We start from the raw sequence: 22416 nt of genomic DNA, 5'->3' as shown, positions 1-22416 counted from the left end.
TTCACGTAGGCTGCATGTATCTCTGTATTGTATTGAAAGCCCTGAACCAAAATGGTTCCACCCTACTTTTCAGTCACCCAGTCGCCCCAGTTCTCAGTCAAATTTAGTCCCTCCCCAGCCAGCATGTCCATGTGGGCCCCAGAAGGGTTCCATTTGGGCTGCATAGAAGGGTCCCATGTGGGTTTGTCCACAGTTTCCATGGTGACCCCACATGTGTTTGACCAGATCAGAATCAGAGATCTGAATATGTCATATTATTTATTCTTCACACTATTTATCCCACAATATTTATCTTTCATGTTATTTGCACTACTGAAATTCTATGTTTTACAAATATCTTAGTTCGCAATAGTTTTTATTTTTTAATGTAGATAACTGTGCCTTTTACTGATATTTGTTGTTGTTTTACTGATATTCGTTGTTGTTTTACTGATATTCAGGCCTTTAGATTACACCTTGGCTGGGCCGACTAACGGTGTGCCCAAATTAAATGTCCCCAAATTAGTGTCCCCAAATTAAAAATAAAAAAAGGCCAGAGCAGAGTGTCAACGAAAGTATTGACTCACTCGCCCCTGCTTTTTTCCTCCCGTAAAACACATCGGTTATAATATACAAGGCTTGTTCATAACGACAGAGAAAACATTGACAACAACAACAACACATATGTACCGAACAGGAAAGCACAAGTATTCATGCTTCCCGCAGAAGTCATATTTTGTGATAACGTTAGCACAAACACAGAATCCAAATGCAGAACTCCGACAACAAAAGTTAGTTCCAAAAGGTTTATTGTTCACACACAGGTGAAAAAATATAATGAGTGACAGAATCTTGAGGATAATGGTTGGGGATTTTCTCCTCAGATTCGTCCTCCGGATCGAGGGCAGCAGCCCGTCTCCCCGAGCGGTGTTAGGAGTCTTTTCCCCGACTGGGGAAAAGCAAAGGGAGGTCAGGGACGGAAACAGGTCATACACAGGCAGGCTAACAATCGAGCAACAGGACATAAGGACTAGGCAAACTCACGTACCGGTAGTCAGGGCGAGAAGGTCAAAACCAGATCAGATGAGGCAGACAAAAACCGACAGGGATCAGGCAGAAGACGAAAAACCGAGGAATCCAAAACAGGTCAAAAAACAGGCAAGCAAACGAACAAACGAGGTCAAGTACGCTGGTCTGAACTACTGGAGTTACAAACTGGCGACTGACAAGGGGAAAAGACAGGGTTTAAATACACAAAAGGGAGGGAAGACAACTAGACACAGGTGAAGCAAATTAGGGCGGAGACAGGTAATCAGGACAGAGGTCAGGATGAGCGGGGAACAGGAAGTAAAGACGACAGACAAGACACATGAGGGAAAACTTAACAAAATAAAACAGGAAGTGACACACAAAACATAAAAGACAGACAAGACCAGACTATTGTCTGGCAGCAGGTATGACATATTTGCGCCGTTTGATTGGTCTAAATCACCCGTTTCGGCCAATGAGAGGTGATGAGAGCTTGGAGATTGACTCGTACGTTGTACGCCAAAGGTTTTCTCTCAACAACCATGCCTCGTGGGCGACCTATAAGTTCAGGCCGCTCACATAATAAACGCAGTGAAACATATGACATATGAATTATCTGCCTGCATGCAGTCCTGTGATTTTGGAATTAAAATCAGCTGGCCATATGCTGATCAATACTTGTGGAAATTAGACTTGTGGAATCCATGCCTTCATACTCTTGAATATATCTGAAATAGTCTGAGAAAACAGGAATTACTGTTGAAAAATCTAATCCCGCACCCACCCCCTCCGCCGATTCCAGCATCTGATGTGCCCAAATTAAGGTAATCTAAAGCCCTGGATATTCATTGGCTGTCTGTAAATTCTTGCACCGAACCTTTACCTCAGTTTTGTTGTATTTGCTACAATGACAATAAAGAGATTCAGATCTCTGATTCTGATTCTGCTCTGGTCAAACACATGTGTGGTCACCATGGAAACTGTGGACAAACCCACATGGTACGCTTCTATGCAGCCCAAATGGAACCCTTCTGGGGCCCACATGGACATGCTGGCTGGGGAGGGAACACTCATTAACTCCCTCTTCAGCCCAAACATTAGTGTGTGTGCTGCAGCTGCTCTTACACCTGTGCTGTGGGTGTCGACCTAATTCGACGTGACTCTTGTGCAGGGGTGTCAAACTCAGATCCTCGAGGGCCGGTATCCTGCATGTTTTAGATGTTTCCCTCTTCCATCACACCTGGAAGCCATTACATTGTTATCAGGCTTCTGCAGAGCATGATGATGAACTGATCATTAATTGAACCAGGTGTGAAAGGAAGAGGGAAATATCTAAAACATGCAGGATACCAGCCCTCGAGGACTGGAGTTTGACACCTGTGCTCCAGTGCGATTGGTTCGGTGCGGCGCTGGTTCATTATGATTGGCTGTTCTTCTGTCTGTCTAAACATGGACGAAATAATTCTATTGAAATTGTATCGAGCATGTCTCATATTTCTATCGAGGAAAAGTTAGATCGCAATATATATCATTTTATGGCCCAGCCCTTGCTGATTGCTACGTCATCACAATCATGGACCGCTATCGCCCACCCCCACCCCCCCAGCTCCAGATCAAGTGTGTTATTCGTGAAATAAATGGCTTCTCCTGCAGAAGTACAGGCTGACAGGGGAAAATGCAGAGCGTCTGCGTTTCCTCCATTATAACCCACAGCTCCTAAACTGGGAATATTAAGAACCAGGTCAAAAGTATTGGAAGTGGGGCAATGCGCATATAATGCACAGTTCATTTTCAGCTGTTTTTGTTTTGTATTGCTGTTGACTCTTTCCTTATCTTAGGAAGGCCATTGGCACTACAAGAGATTATGGAAGTGCACTAAAACTCAGGCCTAAGCATTAAATGACTCAGTGGGAAATGGTTCCTTTAAAACTCAGTATAGGACACTGTGCACTATATTATGCTGCTTGCTTGTTGCTACTGTGTGCAATACTGTAAGAATTTTATTTATGATTAAATATTTATTTTCAAAGAAATTAGTTGAAGAATTAAGAGCACTGAACTCTTTTAGTTTTGCTTTTTATTTGAATGTGTGTTTGATAAAGTTCAACAAAGATGAAGCTGTTAAATGCTACTATATACAACATTACTTGTTCTACCTCACCTTTCTTCCTCTTTTTACTATTTGTTAAATTTTATTTTAAGTTCAATAATGTTTCTTTTTTTTGTTTAAATTGAGACTTGTAACATTTGTTATCATTGTGTCATTTTTATTATGTAAATTGAGGGAGCAAAAGCAACATCATCTGAAGAAAATCGGCAGCCTGTATCGGTCATCGGCTAAGGCTGATGAAAAAGAAAATCGGCCCAAAAAATCCACACATCTACATATTTTCTTGTACTTACGTGTATATCAGTACACCAAGTCTGGTCCGAAACATCTTTATCCCAGGGTTCAAAACATCCAGGCCAGGTGTGAACTGTCTCATGCTCCAAACGTCCAGGGTCTGAAGAGACCTGCTCCTGGTTAGCGTTAGTAGCTAACTTTAGTTAGCTAGTACTAGTGCTAAACATTAGCTTATATAGCATTACCTGTCTATATGTAACTTTAAAGCAAAATGATGTGTGTGTTGTCAGTTACGTTATTAACTAACCATATGGTACTTATTTTAACATAGCTAATTAAACGCTAATGTTACCCGGGTACAGTAATGTTAGCTTTATTGCTAAAACCCTTGTGTTTGCTAGCTATTCGCTTTCACCTCAGCCTCGTAGCTCCTCTTTTTCATGAACACCTGAACTTTCCCTGTCAGACTTCCACCTGGCATTAAACTATTATAAATATTATAATAATAATAATGATAATGATAATAATAATAATAATAATAATAATAAATGTGATTTATAAGCGCCTTTCATGACACTCAAGGACACTGTACATCAGAGGATAAAAAAGACAATGCATAGAATACAAAATAAATAAATAAACAGATAAAAGAGTACTTACAATACATAAAAAATCAGACAGTCAGACATTTGGGATCAGAAATGTTTGTCGTTGCAGCTCAGTGGGAACTGGCAACCTGGATGAACAAACACTACTGACTTTGTGATTGGGAGATAGGTGATGGGCGGAGCATCAGACCAAAACACAACCTGACAACAGAAACATTAGGCCCTTTCCCACTGCAGGAACTTTTGCAGGAACTTTCTGTATTACCCTGAGCTTTGAAAGTTCCTGGTGCGTTTCCATCGAAAATTACCCTGGTAACTGACCCTCCCCCAGCCCCGAATTTACCCCGAAGAAGTTCCTGGTTAGGAGGTAGTACTTTCCAGATTACCAGGAACTTTAAGGGGCGGGGCTGTGTGCTGGAGAAGGCTGAGTGGTGGACTAGACTGGCAGCATTTCCGCATTCTGTTCACCGCCAAGATTTAACTCATTTAATTTCCACAAGCTTTGTATTTTGATAATTTGGAAAATGGACCGAAAGAGAAGCTACAAGAAGTGGACGGACAACGAGGAAATTCAGGCGGACTTTGAATCGCCGACACGAAACGAGCGAGTAAAAGCTGTTGGAGCCAAATATAAGACACAAGCCTAAAGAAATACGAGAAAAGAAGAAGAAATTTATGCAGAATTAAAAGAAACTAAAGGACCACAATGGTCGCAGTGGATCCGACTGCCGAACAAACCAATGGTATGTATATCACAGAAATATTCACTGTTTAGTTGGTTCCATGCTGTAACAGTAGTCAGAGGCAGGTGTCCAGTTAACCTAATACTAACTGGTCAACAGTGTGACACTAAACCTAAATCACAGAACTGGATGTATTTGTGTTGTCGCCGTGAGCTGAACACTGATTTATTCTGTATGTTTGTGATTTCCACCTGAACTGGACCGGACAGACTCGCCTCTTTTTCCGAACCTGCGGCTCGTTTGTGTCCTGGTCCATCATCCACCGCTGTTTACAACGGCCCAGGTAAGAGATTGGACATGTCACATCACACTGGTAGGAATCTGTCATCATGTGTTCTGATATTCATTTATGCATTTTTATTACTTTTCCGGCAGGAGAGCGAAAAAGGGACCAGGACCATGGAGTTCCAGACTGGCTGTCCAGGACCAGCTGGACCAGACCCTGGTCCAAAAGCCTGAACTTTTCACATGTGTTTATTTCCCTTTTAATGTCAAGGCACCTTTGTTTTGTTTCAAATTTTAATAAAAAAAAAAAAAATCTAACCTCATACTGTCTGTTCATTTACAAGACATCAAAATATGAGTACAAGTACTTTTATCAGTAATATGCAGTTAAGTTAAATGCAGGCATTTGAGTAAATCTGTCTGACTTAAGGGTTAAACCTGGACTATATCTGTAAAACAGTAGAAATGGATCAGAACCATCCATCACACATAAAGTTAGATGTGATTTAGTTTAAGGAATGAGAAGTTGAAAATACATGTTCTACCATTTTTAAATAGAAATTTAGGATATGTAATGATGGTTAACTTCATTTAAAATGTTTTCCAGGTAGATTAAGTGATTCAACAACCAGTAAAATGTTAAACCCAACCCGTCCACTTTAGTACTGTGTCATTTTATTGAACTAGAGGGTAGTTTGTGAATGGACATGAACTGGACTACAGTTTCTGCTACTGCTCCTTCATACATCATCAACCTGATTTGAATAAATTACCCTGAACTTTTGGGTGCGGTGGAAACGCAGTTACCAGGAACTCTTTTACCCCAAAAAGTTCCTGATAAATAAGTTTCTGGTAATAAAGTTCCTGGGCCTTTTGGTGGGAAAGGGCCTATTAGTTGTGGGCTGACACTTAGGTTTTGAAATGTGAACATCCTCAGTATTTGAAATCAACATGATTCCTTCATTTTTGGTGAATTCAGGGCCCTTTTCTGATTCCTTGGAACATAATTCTTCCATACAGCTCCTTTAACTCTTAGAACTCTATTTGAGTTCTGACAGATCAGATCTCTTTCAGCCAACTTTGGGAAATCAGCAAAGTAGGATGTGTGTGTGAAAAAGGTGACCAGTGCCTGGACTCCAGCCACTGCTGTTTACATTAGCAGCAGGGGTTTGGGCACCAAAGGGATTTGTGATGTCACACTAGTCATCAGCGTAATAATGATAATAGAAAACATTTGACAGACAATAACCCTTTGCAGCCACTTGGGCCCCAATAATACATTGAATTGGTCTGACTTTACTTTCAGTGACCAAACTAAACAAGTTTTTGCAGTTTTGTGATTCTGTAACTGTTTAAAGAATCTGCCAACACTGGAGAGAACCTGACATTTTTCATCATCAATTTCTCTGTTATTTGCTTTTTCTGGTCTCATACAGGAAACACATCTCTTAAAGCTATACCATATGATGTGGCATTTTTACACTTTCTTTTGTCATCTTAAAATGCTCCTAATAAGTGTGTGTCACACTAAAATGTAAAAGAAATCCACGAGGTATTGAAACTCAAAAATGTTTAAATCTCTTATATTTCTGATAAAAGTCTGACCAATCATTTTATTCAGTCCGAATGAAATAATTGGCCGAACCTGGCTGAACCTCCTGTCAATCATCCATTACGGACGTCCAGCATCCAATATGTGTCCCTCTGAACCTGACGTTTCACTGGTGCTGCTCCTCCTGTCACTGACCACCGTCTACTGTCTAGGATGTGAATGGATAGAACTCAAATGCGAATGTGGAAGGAAAAAAAACAGATTTATTAACAGAAACAACAACTAAGGAGAACAAACAGGAGTCCGATGAATGAAGGATGGAGATAAAAGTTCGGAAATCAGATGTACTGGACTGAACAGGTCTACATAAAGAGCAGCTTTTATGACCATGGGACTCATACAGGTGCAATTACATGGTGTCACACAATGTAGGATTATGTAAGATGATAAATGTACGGACTATGAACCCTCAAGTGTCCACGGAAAATTTGCGGAGGCCACGTGTTCACAGTGCGCGCGCCCGTCACCAGGGCACCTCATGTCCGTGGTGCAGTGAAGATGCTAACCCAGTAGCAGACCCTTAAATACAGGCAGTGGCGCAGAAAGGGTCCCCTGGGGCCCCAAGCAAAAAAAAAAAAAAAAAAAAAAAAAAAAAAAAAAAAAATAAAAAAATATATATATATATATATATATATATATATATATATATATATATATATATATATATATATATATATATGTGTCAGGGTAGAGACTGCGATCTGGTAGGATCGGCGATTCTACCAGTAGAGACTCCGATCGTAGTCTCTACCAGTAGAAACTCCGATCAGAGTCTCTACTGGTAGAAACTCCGATCCTACCAAACATTTAATAGGATCGGAGTTTCTACTGGTAGAAACTCCGATCGGAGTCTCTACTGATAGAAACTCCGATCTTACCAATAGAATTGCCAAATGCAAAGTTAATGTTGAAATTCCAAAGGTTTTGAGAAAATTGTTGTCATTTTATATTTCACAAATGGTTTTAATATTTGGTGCTTTCCATAAATTATTTATATATTATGTGAGCGTGCTGAGACTAACTAAAAAGTCCAGATGTGGTCATTGTACACATATAGTTTGAATATTTGGTGCTTTATATGAGGTTGCTGAAAATAACTAAATTAATAAATGAAAACAAACATAAAATATCATGTAAGGCCCAAATGACCAACATATTTATTGTAATCAAATGAAAGTTTGATATAAACAAATATACACATTATATACAGGGTACTGAAACACATCCCAGGTGCATTTTTGTTGTCATTGTATATGTGAGGGTAGAAACTGCGATCTGGTAGGATGGCTTGAAATTGTTTTCATTTATTAATTTAATTATTTTCAGCAACCTCATATAAAGCACCAAATATTCAAACTATATGTGTACAATGACCACATCTGGACTTTTTAGTTAGTCTCAGCACGCTCACATAATATATAAATAATTTATGGTAAGCACCAAATATTAAAACCATTTGTGAAATATAAAATGACAACAATTTTCTCAAAACCTTTGGAATTTCAACATTAACTTTGCATTTGGCAATTCTATTGGTAAGATCGGAGTTTCTATCAGTAGAGACTCCGATCGGAGTTTCTACCAGTAGAAACTCCGATCCTATTAAATGTTTGGTAGGATCAGAGTTTCTACCAGTAGTGACTCCGATTGGAGTTTCTACTGGTAGAGACTACGATCGGAGTCTCTACTGGGAGAATCGTCGATCCTACCAGATCGCAGTCTCTATCCTGACATATATATACACACACACACACACACACACACACACACACACACACACACATACACACACATACATACATACATACAGGTGGGGGAGGGGCAGTTTGGACTCAGGGGGCCCCTTCAGAGAATTTGAGACAGCTAGTTGTTACTGCACCTTCTCACTTCCGCTGTGTAGTGAACTTATTCTTTAGACTGTTTGTGTCAAGTCTGTTAGTCCTTTGGGGGCCCCTGCTGGCTTAGGGGCCCCAAGCAGCTGCCTGCCTTGCCTAATGGCAAGCTGCACCACTGAATACAGGGTCTACTGATTAAACAGGAGCTGCGGGCCCGTGGCAGGTGGATGATGTATCTGATTACTGAGGGAGGGGTCCGCGGACACGCCGATGCTGGACCGGACCTCCGCTTCTGCTTCCTTCGCGTGCATCAGGTGAGAGGATGAGAGAGGAGCTCAGGCAGAGGGAAGTGGGCGGGGCTTTGGAAGGAAGCGGGTTGTTCATGTTCAAACTTTTACTAAGTGCTGTGAGAAATGCCACATCGGTAGGTATAGCTTTAAGGAGAACCCATCAAATATTGGTTGTTTTGAAAATGTCCTGTCGATGACCTAACCAGTTAATTTTGTCTGTCTGCTCAATCTGGTCCTGAAGAGATGTTTGTTTTGTTACATTCCATTGCATTTCAGTGACCACCTCTTCTTCTTTCTCTTTGTTTTGATGTAGAAAGAAGCCGAAGGTGGATTTTAAGTGAAACTTAAAAGTTGTATCAGGCGAAGATTCCACCTGATTCCAGCAAATATGGAAGGAAAACTCACTTGTTACCAGTGTGGGAAGACTTACACCCACATACATCAGTTTAAGACACACCAATGCATCCACAGTGAAGAAACACCATATAAGTGTGACCCGTGTGGGAAGACTTTCACCCACGCGTCTTCCCTTAGGACACACCGGTGCATCCACAACAGAGAAAGACCATATGCATGTGAGCAGTGTGGAAAGGCTTTCATCAGAAAGGAGGTGCTTAAAGTCCACCTACGCATCCACAGTGGACAAAGACCACATGTCTGTGACCAGTGTGGGAAGACTTTCATCCAAGCGTCTACTCTTAGTAAACACCTACGCATCCACACTGGAGAAAGACCATATGAGTGTGACCAGTGTGGGAAGACTTTCACCCGAAAGGATAACCTCAGGAAACATATGGGCGTCCATGGCGGAGAAAGACTATATGAGTGTGAGCAGTGTGGGAAGACTTTCACCCATATGTGTAAATTTAAGACACACCTACGCATCCACAGTGTAGAAAGATCATATTCATGTGAGGAGTGTGGAAAGGCTTTCACCACTAGTAGTTACTTGAAGAAACACCTACGTATCCACAGTGGACAAAGACCATATCACTGTGACCAGTGTGGGAAGACTTTCACCCAAGCGTTTACCCTTAGGACACACCTGCGCATCCACAGTAGAGACAGACCATATTCATGTGAGGAGTGTGGAAAGGCTTTCACCACCAGTAGTTACTTTAAGAAACACCTACGTATCCACAGTGGACAAAGACCATATCACTGTGAACATTGTGGGAAGACTTTCACCCACGTGTCTACCCTTAAGGTACACCTGCGCATCCATAGTGGAGAAAAACCATATCACTGTGGAAAGTGTGGGAAGACTTTCACCCGCATGTCTAGCCTTAAGGCACACCTATATATCCACAGTGGACAAAGACCATATCACTGTAAACAGCATGGGAAAATTTTCACCCATTTAGGAGAAAGACCACATGCCTGTGACCAGTGTGGAAAAACTTTCTACCACATGAGTAGTCTTAAGAGACACATACGCATCCACAGTGGACAAAGACCATATAACTGTGAACAGTGTGGGAAAAATTTCACCCAGATGTGCCACCTTAAGTCACACCTACGCATCCACGGTGGAGAAAGACCATATGACTGTGAACAGTGTGGGAAAACTTTCACCCAGATGAGTGGGCGTAAGAAACACCTACGCATCCACAGTGGAGAAAGACCATATGACTGTGAACAGTGTGGGAAAACTTTCACCTGCATGAGCGATCTTAACAGACATATACGTGTCCACAGTGAACAAAAACCATATTACTGTGTACAGTGTGGGAAAACATTTGCCCACAGTAATTGCCTTAAGAGACACCTACCCTGCCATAGTGGAGAGAGACCATATCATTGTGAACAGTGTGGGAAAACTTTCACCCGGATGTGCCACCTTAAGTCACACCTACGCATCCACAGTGGAGAAAGACCATATCACTGTGACCAGTGTGGGAAAATTTTCACCGAGATGTGTAACCTTAAGGCACACCTACGCATCCACAGAGGAGAAACACACCGAAACAGTTTGTGTGTTACCAATGTGAAAAAAGATTCTTGCCACACTCTTCTCTCTCCAACCATCAACACAGACGTGAATCATCGTTTGGGCCAAACAGTACCTCAGCATCAAATGACAACAAGAAATGCAGTGCCTGAACCAGCAGCACCAACTTCTTCTGACAAGAACATCAACAGAACAGCAAAATAAGCTTTTTTGCTCTAAGTGCATAAGTTAGCAGTTGACAGTGGTATTTGTTAAGTTGTGAAAATGGATGAGAGGCTCCAAGTACAATCAGAAGTGGGTCAGGTTTCAACTCTATATGAAGCGTATCTGTTAGAGTTTTAAATATGTTAGTCCAGTATGGAATTAATTTAGGACACAAAACATAATTATGGAGTAGAGTGGCTTCTTCAGTAAAGCATTTGTCACATAATGGGGAAACTGTTGGAAAGAGTTTGTGTAACTTTGTCTTTGAGTAATGTAGTCTGTGGATGATCTTAAATTGGATAAGCTGGTTCCTTGAATTAGCAGAACATTTGTGAATATTCTCTAAAGCATTATGTCAAAGTTTGCCATCTAACTCCCAAGGTAATAATAGTTTTGGATTTTTCATTCTAGTTTAGTTTTAGTTAGTTTTGACTTTTTTTTGTCTAATTCAGTTAGTTTTAATTCATTTTTAGAGCACGTTTGCTAGTTTTTATTAGTTTTTGTTTTCTTCTAAATGCTTAGTTTTAGTTTAGTTCAAGTATTAATTTTAGTTTTGTCATTTCTTTTCTCTTCTTCTCTGTCGTCATATTCAAATAAATCCCAGACAGGACTCTGCTGCTTTCTCCCAACTTTAGTCTCCATGTTTCCAGGTAGAGTGGGGACCAGAAGACGACTGGAAACCACAAGTGACGTAAATTGTCGTATGGTGCCACTAGCTACAATTGTTCAGATGAAATAAATCGTTTTCGTATCGATCCAACATTGACAAAGACGAAAACAAAGGGAATTTCATCCATAATTTTTATCTGTTTTAGTTAGTTTTATAAGCACACAATACAGTTTCAGTTAGTTATTGTTTTATTCTTTTAATTACAGTTTTTATTTATTTCAGTTAATGAAAATGTTTTTTCAATTCTAGTTTTCGTCATTTTGTTAGTTTTCGTTAACGATAACAACCTTGCTAACTCCATATTCAGATCCTGTTCCCAGCATGTTTTTAGACCTTGCACAGAGGGACGTCTGCTCTCTTCGAAAGACAGTCAGAAAGACTTCTGATTGTGTTTACACATTTCAGGGCAGTGATAGAAAGTGAAACAGTGATTGAAATGATCTATGGTGGTCTGAAAAGTAGGTGTAGTCCAACTACAGAAGGTGCTTTGATGTTTTACAGCAGGGGAGTTAAACTCATTTTAGTTCAGTTCCACATTCAGCTAAATTTGATCTGAAATGGGCCGAACCAGTAAAATAATAACATAATATTATATATATAATGACAGCTCCAAATTTTTGTCTTTTTTTTAGTGCAAAAAACACATTAAATTATGAAAATACTTACTTTTGTAAACTATCCAAACAAAAAAGATGTAAATAACCTGAAAAAACTGAAATTTCTTAAGAAAAATCAGTGCAATTTTAACAATATTCTGCCTCAACTTATCATTTTTACATGTGCATTATGGATCAATAATATATAAATATATAAATAATGTCAACTCCAAACTTTTCTTTGTTTTAAAACGAAAAAAGTAAATTTACATTATGAAAAGGTTTACATCTACAAACTATCCTATCAAAAGATGCAAATAACATGAACAATCTGAAAAAAAGTGTAATTTTAACAATATTCTGCCTGAGTTTATCATTTACACATGTACATTAGAACTTACAGATCACAGTGGATCTACAAGCACACAAAACATTTAATAACAGACAGAATATTGTTAAAATTGTACTTCTATTAAGACATTTCAGGTTGTTCATATTTGTTCAGGTTATTCACATTTTTGCGAAATTATGCTTTGTTTCAGTGTAAATACATGAAAATGCTTTCATTTACAAAGACAAAAATTTGGAGTTGTCATTATTTCTATGTTATTATGATGGTATTTTACTGATCCTGCCCACTGGGGATTGAATTGTTCTGAATGTGGAACCTGAACTAAAAGGATTGTTGATATCTTCAGTGTAATTTTTGCATTTCACAAATTCATCCCGCGGGCCGGACTGGACCCTTTGGAGGGCTGGATTTGGCCCCTGGGCCGCATGTTTGACACCTGTGTTTTCCAGTGTCTTCGTATCAGTCCTAATGTGGTCCTGACAGAGACCCAGACCCCCCCTGACCACTCAGTGATCAGTTGTCCAGTCTGATGTCCAGGGGGATGACAGAGTTCCTGAGCCTGTTAGTGGAGCAGGTCAGAGACAGCAGCCTGGAGCTGAACACACTCCTCTGTCTGATCCCAGTCCTGTGCAGAGGATGCTGGGGGTTGTCCAGGATGGACACTATCTTCTCCAGGGTCCTTCTCTCTGCTACTGACACCAGGGAGACTAGCTCTGTGCCCCCCACTGAGCCAGCTCTCCTCACCTTGTCTCAGCCTTGTCTGGATGATGTTCTCACTGTCACGTTCACCACAAGAAGTTGATGTACCCATGTGATAAGTGCACCGAGATCCTCTGGTCGTCCAACTTTTACAAGTGTCACCAACAGACTCATACTGGACAGAAACCTTACCAGTGCAGATTTTGTGACAGATCTTTGATCACAGGTTCACAATGTCCTAAAGAAGAATGTGGCAAAACTTTCCACAAAGGACACAAACTGAACATACTGCTACTTATTGACTTTGTGGACATTTAATCAGTCACTTGTTGTGATTCTGTTGCTGGTTGGGGTTCTCACCTGTTCATTGTTCACAAATGAAACCAGCTGCTCCTGTCACAATTTTCCACAATTGTTCTGTGCAGTTTAAGTTCAAGAAAGGCAACACCGCCACAGCTATAAAATTACAGAAAGCAAAGTATTGCAGAACGCCTTTCTTTTTTCCAAATGTTACTTTTTATTATGTGTATCCAACATACTGTGGTGAGATTTTTATACTACTTTTTCCAAAATTGCATTTTTATTGCATGTAAAGTTTGGGACTTGGAGATTTTAGGCATTTGATCCGTGACCACAAAATTAGTGGGGGTTTTTTTTTGTTTTTTTGATGGTTTTATTTGGAACTGGATAATGAAAATTACAGAAAGTAAAGATATTTATACCTACTTTAAGGTACCTTTTACAAAATGTTTATAAATTATAGATAAGTATGTGAACTTTGCATGTCTTTTTCTTTGTTCCATTACTGACAACTCTCTTACTTGCACTAAATATTCTAATAATCCATCCTGAGCACATGATTCCATAACGTTGAAGCTTACCAAGTGTACACAAATATGAATTAACATCAACTTATGTATTGATGAAGAACAGGGTGGGTCAGAATTACTCACATTTATTCCCTTTTTAGAATTTATTAGGTGTATGGAACAATCACCGGGCACATGTCCAACAGAAATTTTGGTTCCAGTGAATTATCTAGAATTTTTTTTATCCAGTTTCGATCAAAACGTCCTCACAAGAATACCTATGTGATTTCTTGGCCTATAGGTACCTATAGGAAGTAGTGGTTTTCTTCTGCTGCCATGCAGAGTGGTGGCTTCCTCACACTCCTACCAAATGAGGTAGAGAATTGGGTGGAGGCTTCTGTGTCTGACTTTATCTGATCGACTGAGTGTTTGAGTTCCCTCCTGAGGAGATGAGCAGTGAGACTGAAGTTCCAGCAGAATGCACAAACTGTCATCTTTTGTTAGCAATGAGAAAAGAAGAACATTAAGGCACTCAATTTGACCTTATTCTTGTATTAGCTATGTTGTATATAATAAAGTTGGAATTGGAAACTTATGTTTTTTTTTCTTCCAACAAAATACTCTGTACTTTTGAGACTATAGTAAAGTGGTTCCAACCTTTTTTTTTTTACTCCTGACCCCATTTTAACATCATAGATTTCTGTCCACCCCGGACATTCAAAACAGAGACTTTTTTTTCTTTCTAAAATTGATCTGTTTTTGATCCTGTAATAGTTTTCTATTCTCTGTTTCAAATCCAGGTTAATGTTAGAGGACATTTAGTCTATATAATGTATATTATTGTGGATGGAGGCAGTAAATCCAGGTGTAGATTACTGCACAAAGGGAGAGTTGGATTTTCCTTGGTCAGGATATGTACAGTCAGTCCAGCTGTGATTTACAAGGAGGACAATTAATACTGAAGAAACAAGAACTGAAACTATGAATTATGAAAGAGCTGCAGCATCTGAAACTGACCACAATGAACATTTGATAGAGAAACACAACCACAGTTTGTCTGATATGGATTGGGATTGGCTCTGCCAACTCAACACAGAGTTTTATTAGTAAATTGTTGTTTTTTTATCAATTCCTAGAAATTTCCGGTGACCCCACATGGGGTCCCGATCCCAAGGTTGAACAACACTGCTGTAGTCTGTTTTGATCTGTTACTTTCTTTTGCCCCAAATGAAATTTTAATTATGGTACATTTTTGCTCCAACACTAACTGGTGTTATACAAACACATATTAGTTAACATATTTAATTGTATTTTATGCGAAGTTTTGTCAGAAATGGAGCATTTAAGCCATTTGAGTAAGTAAAAAAAAAAAAATTTTTTTTTATTTGATCCGTTACCAGGTTTTTGTTAAATTTATATATATATATATATATATATATATATATATATGTAGAGATTTTTTTTTTTTTTTTTACCACAAAAACATGATTTAAGTTAATTGTTATACCTGCCATATCAAAGTACTGATAAATATGGATCAAAATATGTTTATAAGTTTGTTTAGGTTATTTAGCTGAAAGTGTATGCCCATTTGAACAGCAAAGTGATGATGAGGTTTTGTATTAACAGATGAAGAGTCTGGTGTGTTTATGAGGGACAAGGGGTCTGCCTGGGGATCTGGGGGCCTACCTAGGGGACAGGGGGTGTACCTGGGGGACAGGGGTCTGCCTGGGGGACAGGGGGTCTACCTGCCAGCCTTTTCTCCTGACACCATGCACAGACCCCCAGGAACCACAGCAGACCTACAGTCATGTCCATACCAGGATCCAAATGACCTTTGACCTCCTGAAGGCACACTTTCACTGTCTTCACCACTTAAGGGTCAGCCCTTTGAGGTCATGTGACATCACTGTGGTCTGTGCTGTCCTTCACAATGTGTCCTGAGGGAGAACCACAGTGAAGGACAGATCCACTCCCATGGACGGACAGACTGGAGATGCACCAGGACTGATGGACGTCCATTTACAGATGGAGTTCCAGTCTGGACAGATGCAGTAGGGTGGGGGCACATGAGGGGGTCCATCTCAGATCCCGTCTTCATTGGGCCCCAGGCGGCTACATCTGGAACAGTAGCCCCTCCTCCTGTCAGTATTCACTGTTGACATGTTGGCAATAGCAACAGAACTGAAGTGGATAGAAGAGATGCACATTCAAACTGTTGTTCTTGGCTCAGATTCATATCCTTCTTTAATGGAATTGCAGTCATTTACATCTGAGAGTAGGCAGGACTGAGTTCATGAAATATATGAAAACCTCCACAGACTGAATAACATGAGTCATTTGATCCCATTTCTGTGGATACCAGCACACAGGAGAGGAAAAGAAAATGAGACAGTGGACACATGAGCTGAGAATGCTGTAAAACTAGAAGAAATGATGAACATCCCTTTGAGTAAATCTGAGGCAAAGGCAAGAATTAAAAGGAACATTTTCAAAGAATGGCAAAACAGATGGGATACAGGAAAAGAGGAAAACATCTGTATGCAGTTCAGCAGCAAGTGGGAACGGAGAGAATAAGCAAAAGGAGAAGAAAAGAAGAGAACGTCTAAACAAGGCTGAGGGTAGGACATACAAGACTGAAGAAAAGAATGAAGCTGATCAGGAAGCATCCGACAGGATTATGGAATTACTGCCAAGAAGAAGAATCAGTTCAACATGTTTGTATTCACTGTCAAAAGTACACCCAAGAGTGAAAGAGATTAAAAAGGATGATTACATTATTATTAATATTAATATTATTATTATTATTATTATTATAAATTTTGTGTACATAGATATACAATGGGTTTTTTTTCTTTTGTCAACTCTGCTCCACACTCCATCATAGTAGGGGGCGCTAATGCACCTTAACGCTAGGTGTCACCCGCCGTAAAAACTAAAGAAGAAGAACCAGTTCCGGTCCACTGCTCCACAATCAGTAACCTATCGACTTTGAAGCGTGTTTGGAAGCTTCAGTGTCTGAGGTAACATCACTCCACACAACCGTTGTGTCACTACTGTGTGTATTGTTGTGTCAGTTGTACTTTTGAGCAGTGGGGTTGACCACTGAAAGGACTGACTTTATTCCTTTGAAAACTTCCATTTTGGGGGAAGGTTTGGTGTTAGCATGGGTAGGCTACTTCCGGGACTGGTGCTAACTTTAGCAGTTCATTCATTCTGGAATTGTTCTGAACTCGTAAGGAGAGACAGTTGAGTATTTTCAGTTGGACTATTCTAGGACTGAGGTCCAAGCAGAAAACAGTGTTTATCTGTGAACAATGTGTGTCTGCCAAGCTCTGCTCTGAGAACACACACAATAAGGCATTCACCAGCGGATAGCATAGCGGCTAACAGCATGCTAGCGTTAGCACGGACGACAAACTCATTCAAAACTCAACATGAACAAACTCAAACTCAACAGTATCCTTATAGGATGAGTCGGATCTTACAAACGCCAAGTGACAGAAGTGTGTCTTCCTTTAACTCATGAATAATAACTTTAATGAATGTATTCCGACGGCGTTCCACTCAATGTAGGAACATCAGCCCCTCCAGAACCCAGAGGTAGGGCCAGATTTCATCCACCATTTTATACAAGCGGAGTTTATGGAAGTGTCACAACTGTGTTTATATAGAAGGATGTGTCCAACTGTGTTTATATAGAAGGATCTGTCCAACTGTGTTTATATAGAAGAATGTGTCCAACTGTGTTTATATAGAAGGATCTGTCCAACTGTGTTTATATAGAAGGATGTGTCCAACTGTGTTTATATAGAAGGATCTGTCCAACTGTGTTTATATAGAATGATCTGTCCAACTGTGTTTATATACAAGGATCTGTCCAACTGTGTTTATATACAAGGATTTGTCCAACTCTGGACACCAGCTGTGTTCTGATGATGATTATGAGCTGTGACAGAGTCCGGCAGATCAGAAAAATAGTTGTTTTTATCGATGTTGAGATTTTGTTCCAGAAACTCATTACAAGGACAGATATCATGTAAAGTTTTAAAATGTGTTTGTTTAGCTTTTGGTGATATGGGTAGAGTAAGGTGTCTGGTTTTAATCCTGACTATAATCTCTGTAGGATAATCTATTGACAGATTTTTGTTTTTTAGTGATAATGGGAAGAGATTAGGCATGAGGGCACCACATAGGATTTAGTTAGTGTGTGTATGGGGGGGGGGGCGCTGAAATCTCGCTCCATTGTCTCAGGTACTGATGCAAAGTCAAAAATGCCCATTTCTTCTAACCTTCTAACCAAAAAAAATCTTGATGTATGATTATTTTAGAGTGTTTTTTTGTGCATCCACATTTTGTTCATAAGGATGAGCAGAGTTTTTTTTTTTTCTTTTTTTTGAGGGAGGCACAAGGGTTAACAAGCCAACAATACAGAATTTGCTGACAGACTATATAGTCCCATTTAAACACAGATGTAGCTCATATTATATTCAGTCTAATCTGTTTTTGATATCTGTCCAGTCTCAGTGTTGTAGTGTGTGCAGAAGGGGTTCATGGGTGTGTCAGATAAATCTGGTGCCATTTCACTGAGTAGAAGCAAAATGATTGAATTTTAAATATGTAGAAATTTTCCAGTTTGCACTTTTCAGACGGTCCCTAAACCTTCGCTCACTAACTGGCTCCACATTTGTGGTAATGCCGTCTACTGATCATTAAGGACCATTTGTTTGGATGTAAACAGAGTTGTAGTTACATTACACCAGTTGTAAAATCACTGCATTGGCTCCCTGTGTGCTTCAGGATTGATTTTAAGGTCCTTTTAATAGTCTTTAAATGTCTTAATGGTCTTGCACCTTCTTATCTGTTAGACTTGCTTTTACCTTATGAACCCTCGCGGATCCTGAGGTCCTCTGGCACTGGCCTTTTAACAGTTCCAAAAGCAAACACAAAAACCTATGGTGAGGAAGCTTTTCAGCATTATGCTCCTCGCCTTTGGAACAGCCTGCCAGGGAACCTCAGGGCCGCAGAGAATGTAGAAATTTTTAAAACCAGGCTCAAGACCCACCTTTTTAATTTGGCTTTTAACTAATAGCTCTGTTTTATCCGCTCAAAGGTTTCATAGTTATATTTAATATATATATATATATATATTAAGATTCTTTTAACCAGTGCTTCTGTTTTATCATTTTAATGTTTAATATTTTTATTATTTTCATATATGTCTTAAATTTAGCTTCTTTTAATCAAGTCTTTTATATCTTTTTAATTTTTCTTATTCTCTGGTGTTTCATCAGAGGGAGCCCTCCACGCCGGGGGGCGGCTGCAGACTCCGGGGGCTGTGGCGCCTTCTCTCACTGGGTCTGCTCCTTTCTGGTGGGTGGGGGTCCCAGTTGGCCCTCTCCCACTGGTTGGGGTGCGGCACTGTGTTGCTGGTACCTGGTTGCCGGGGTCGGTGGCTGCCCCCGGGTGCGGATGGCTCCCTGAGAGAGCGCCTCCTCTTTTACTTTTACGTTTTTGTTCTGGTCTACCCATGCTCAGTCAGTCTTTTTAAGTATGTGTGAGCTTGTGGGTTTGCGTGTGTGTGTGTGTGTGTGTGTGTGTGTGTGTGTGTGTGTGAGTGTGTGTGTGCGGGTGAGTGTGTGGGTGGGTGGGGGGCGGTACCGATTTTTAAACTGATATGTAAAGCACTTTGTGCTACAGTTTTAATGCATGAAAAGTGCCATATAAATAAAGATTATTATTATTATTATTAGTTTCCTCTGTGTGTTACCGAAGCTGCATACAGCCGTCATTTGTGTCTCAATGATCAGTGAGACGCAAAGTGTGAATCAGTGAATCTCTTGCCAACTTTAGCGTGGTGAGTCTTTGCGTTCTTCACGTAGGCTGCATGTATCTCTGTATTGTATTGAAGCCCTGAACCAAAACGGTTCCACCCTACTTTTCAGTCACCCAGTCGCCCCAGTTCTCAGTCACATTTAGTCCCTCCCCAGCCAGCATGTCCATGTGGGCCCCAGAAGGGTTCCATTTGGGCTGCATAGAAGGGTCCCATGTGGGTTTGTCCACAGTTTCCATGGTGACCCCACATGTGTTTGACCAGATCAGAATCAGAGATCTGAATATGTCATATTATTTATTCTTCACACTATTTATCCCATGATATTTATGTCATGTTATTTGCACTACTGAAATTCTATGTTTTACAAATATCTTAGTTTGCAATAGTTTTTATTTTTTAATGTAAATAACTGTGCCTTTTTCTGATATTTGTTGTTATTTTACTGGTATTTGTTGTCTGTCTGTAAATTCTGCACTGAACTTTAGAGCTTTACCTCAGTTTTGTTGTACTTGCTACAATGACAATAAAGAGATTCAGATCTCTGATTCTGATTCTGCTCTGGTCAAACACGTGTGGTCACCATGGAAACTGTGGACAAACCCACATGGTACCCTTCTATGCAGCTCAAATGGAACCCTTCTGGGGCCCACATGGACATGCTGGCTGGGGAGGGAACACTCATTAACTCCCTCTTCAGCCCAAACATTAGTGTGTGTGCTGCAGCTGCTCTTACACCTGTGCTGTGGGCGTCGACCTAACTTGACGTGGCTCTAGTGTGATTGGTTCGGTGCGGCGCTGCTTAATTCTGATTGGCTGTTCTTCTGTCTGTCTAAACATGGGCCAATGAATTCTATTGAAATTGTATCAAGCATGTCTCATATTTCTATCGAGGAAAAGTTAGATCGCGATATATATCATTTTATGGCCCAGCCTTTGCTGATTGCTACGTCATCACAATCATGGACCGCTATTGCCCACCCCCACCCCCACCCCCACCTCCCCAGCTCCAGATCAAGTGTGTTATTAGTGAAATAAATGGCTTCTCCTGCAGAGGTACAGGCTGACAGGGGAAAATGCAGAGCGTCTGTTTCCTCCATTATAACCCACAGCTCCTAAACTGGGAATATTAACTTGCAACATTTGTTATCATTGTATCATTTTTATTATGTAAATTGAAGGAGCAACAGCAATATCATCTGAAGAAAATCGGCAGCCTGTATCGGCTAAGGCTGATGAAAAAGAAAATCGGTATCAGCATCGGCCCTAAAAGATCCCCACATCTACATATTTTCTTGTACTTACGTGTATATCAGTGCGCCAAGTCTGGTCCGAAACATCTTTATCCCAGGGTTCAAAACATCCAGGCCAGGTGTGAACTGTCTCATGCTCCAAATGTCCAGGGTCTGAAGAGACCTGCTCCTAGTTAGTGTTAGTAGCTAACTTTAGTTAGCTAGTACGAGTGCTTAACATTAGCTTATATAGCATTACCTGTCTATATGTAACTTTAAAGCAAAATGATGTGTGTGTTGTCAGTTACGTTACTAACTAACCATATGGTACTTATTTTAACATAGCTAATTAAACGCTAATGTTACCCGGGTACAGTAATGTTAGCTTTATTGCTAAAACCCTTGTGTTTGCTAGCTATTCGTTCTCACCTCAGCCTCGTAGCTCCTCTTTTTCATGAACACCTGAACTTTCCCTGTCAGACTTCCACCTGGCATTAAACTAACTTTTATGAATCTAATAATAATAATAATAATTATAATAATAAATGTGATTTATAAGCGCCTTTCACGACACCCAAGGACACTGTACATCAGAGGATAAAAAAGACAATGCATAGAATACAAAATAAATAAACAGATAAAAGAGTACTTACAATACATCGGACAAAAATCGGACAGTCAGACATTTGGGATCAGAAATGTTTGTCGTTGCAGCTCAGTGGGAACTGGCAACCTGGATGAACAAACACTACTGACTTTGTGATTGGGAGATAGGTGATGGGTGGAGCATCAGACCAAAACACAACCTGACAACAGAAACATTAGGCCCTTTCCCACTGCAGGAACTTTTGCAGGAACTTTCTGTATTACCCTGAGCTTTGAAAGTTCCTGGTGCATTTCCAGCGAAAATTACCCTGGTAACTGACCCTTCCCCGGCCCTGAATTTACCCCAAAGAAGTTCCTGGTAGAGAGGTAGTACTTTCCAGATTACCAGGAACTTTAAGGGGCGGGGCTGTGTGCTGGAGAAGGCTGAGTGGTGGACTAGACTGACAGCATTTCCGCATTCTGTTCACCGCCAAGATTTAACTCATTTAATTTCCGCAAGCTTTGTATTTTGATAATTTGGAAAATGGACCAAAAGAGAAGCTACAAGAAGTGGACGGACAACAAGGAAATTCAGGCGGACTTTGAATCGCTGACACGAAACGAGCGAGTAAAAGCTGTTGGAGCCAAATATAAGACACAAGCCTAAAGAAATACGAGAAAAGAAGAAGAAATTTATGCAGAATTAAAAGAAACTAAAGGACCACAACGGTCGCAGTGGATCCGACTGCCGAACAAACCAATGGTATGTATATCACAGAAATATTCACTGTTTAGTTGGTTCTATGCTGTAACAGTAGTC

At 40.2% G+C, this 22416-nt stretch overlaps 2 protein-coding genes across 2 annotated transcripts in view; both read left to right on the top strand.

Annotated features, from left to right (window-relative positions):
* Positions 1-22416, top strand: part of LOC115435843 (zinc finger protein 208-like) — a 99984-nt gene that overhangs the window by 70813 nt on the left and 6755 nt on the right. The window contains exon 2 of the mRNA XM_030158455.1: positions 8979-10811. Coding sequence (XP_030014315.1) covers positions 9054-10811 — 1758 coding nt within the window. The 5' untranslated portion in view covers positions 8979-9053. The remainder of the gene's footprint in view (positions 1-8978; positions 10812-22416) is intronic.
* The window catches only part of LOC115436317 (zinc finger protein 239-like), a 34092-nt gene continuing 28596 nt past the window's right edge, over positions 16921-22416 (top strand). Inside the window, exon 1 of the mRNA XM_030159161.1 lies at positions 16921-16969. The gene's annotated coding sequence lies outside the window, so the exon portion shown is untranslated. The remainder of the gene's footprint in view (positions 16970-22416) is intronic.

This window comes from Sphaeramia orbicularis, chromosome 16 (assembly GCF_902148855.1).
Source record: "Sphaeramia orbicularis chromosome 16, fSphaOr1.1, whole genome shotgun sequence".
In the NCBI taxonomy this organism is placed as follows: Eukaryota; Metazoa; Chordata; class Actinopteri; order Kurtiformes; family Apogonidae; genus Sphaeramia; species Sphaeramia orbicularis.
This window is presented reverse-complemented; position numbering and strand designations above follow the sequence as displayed.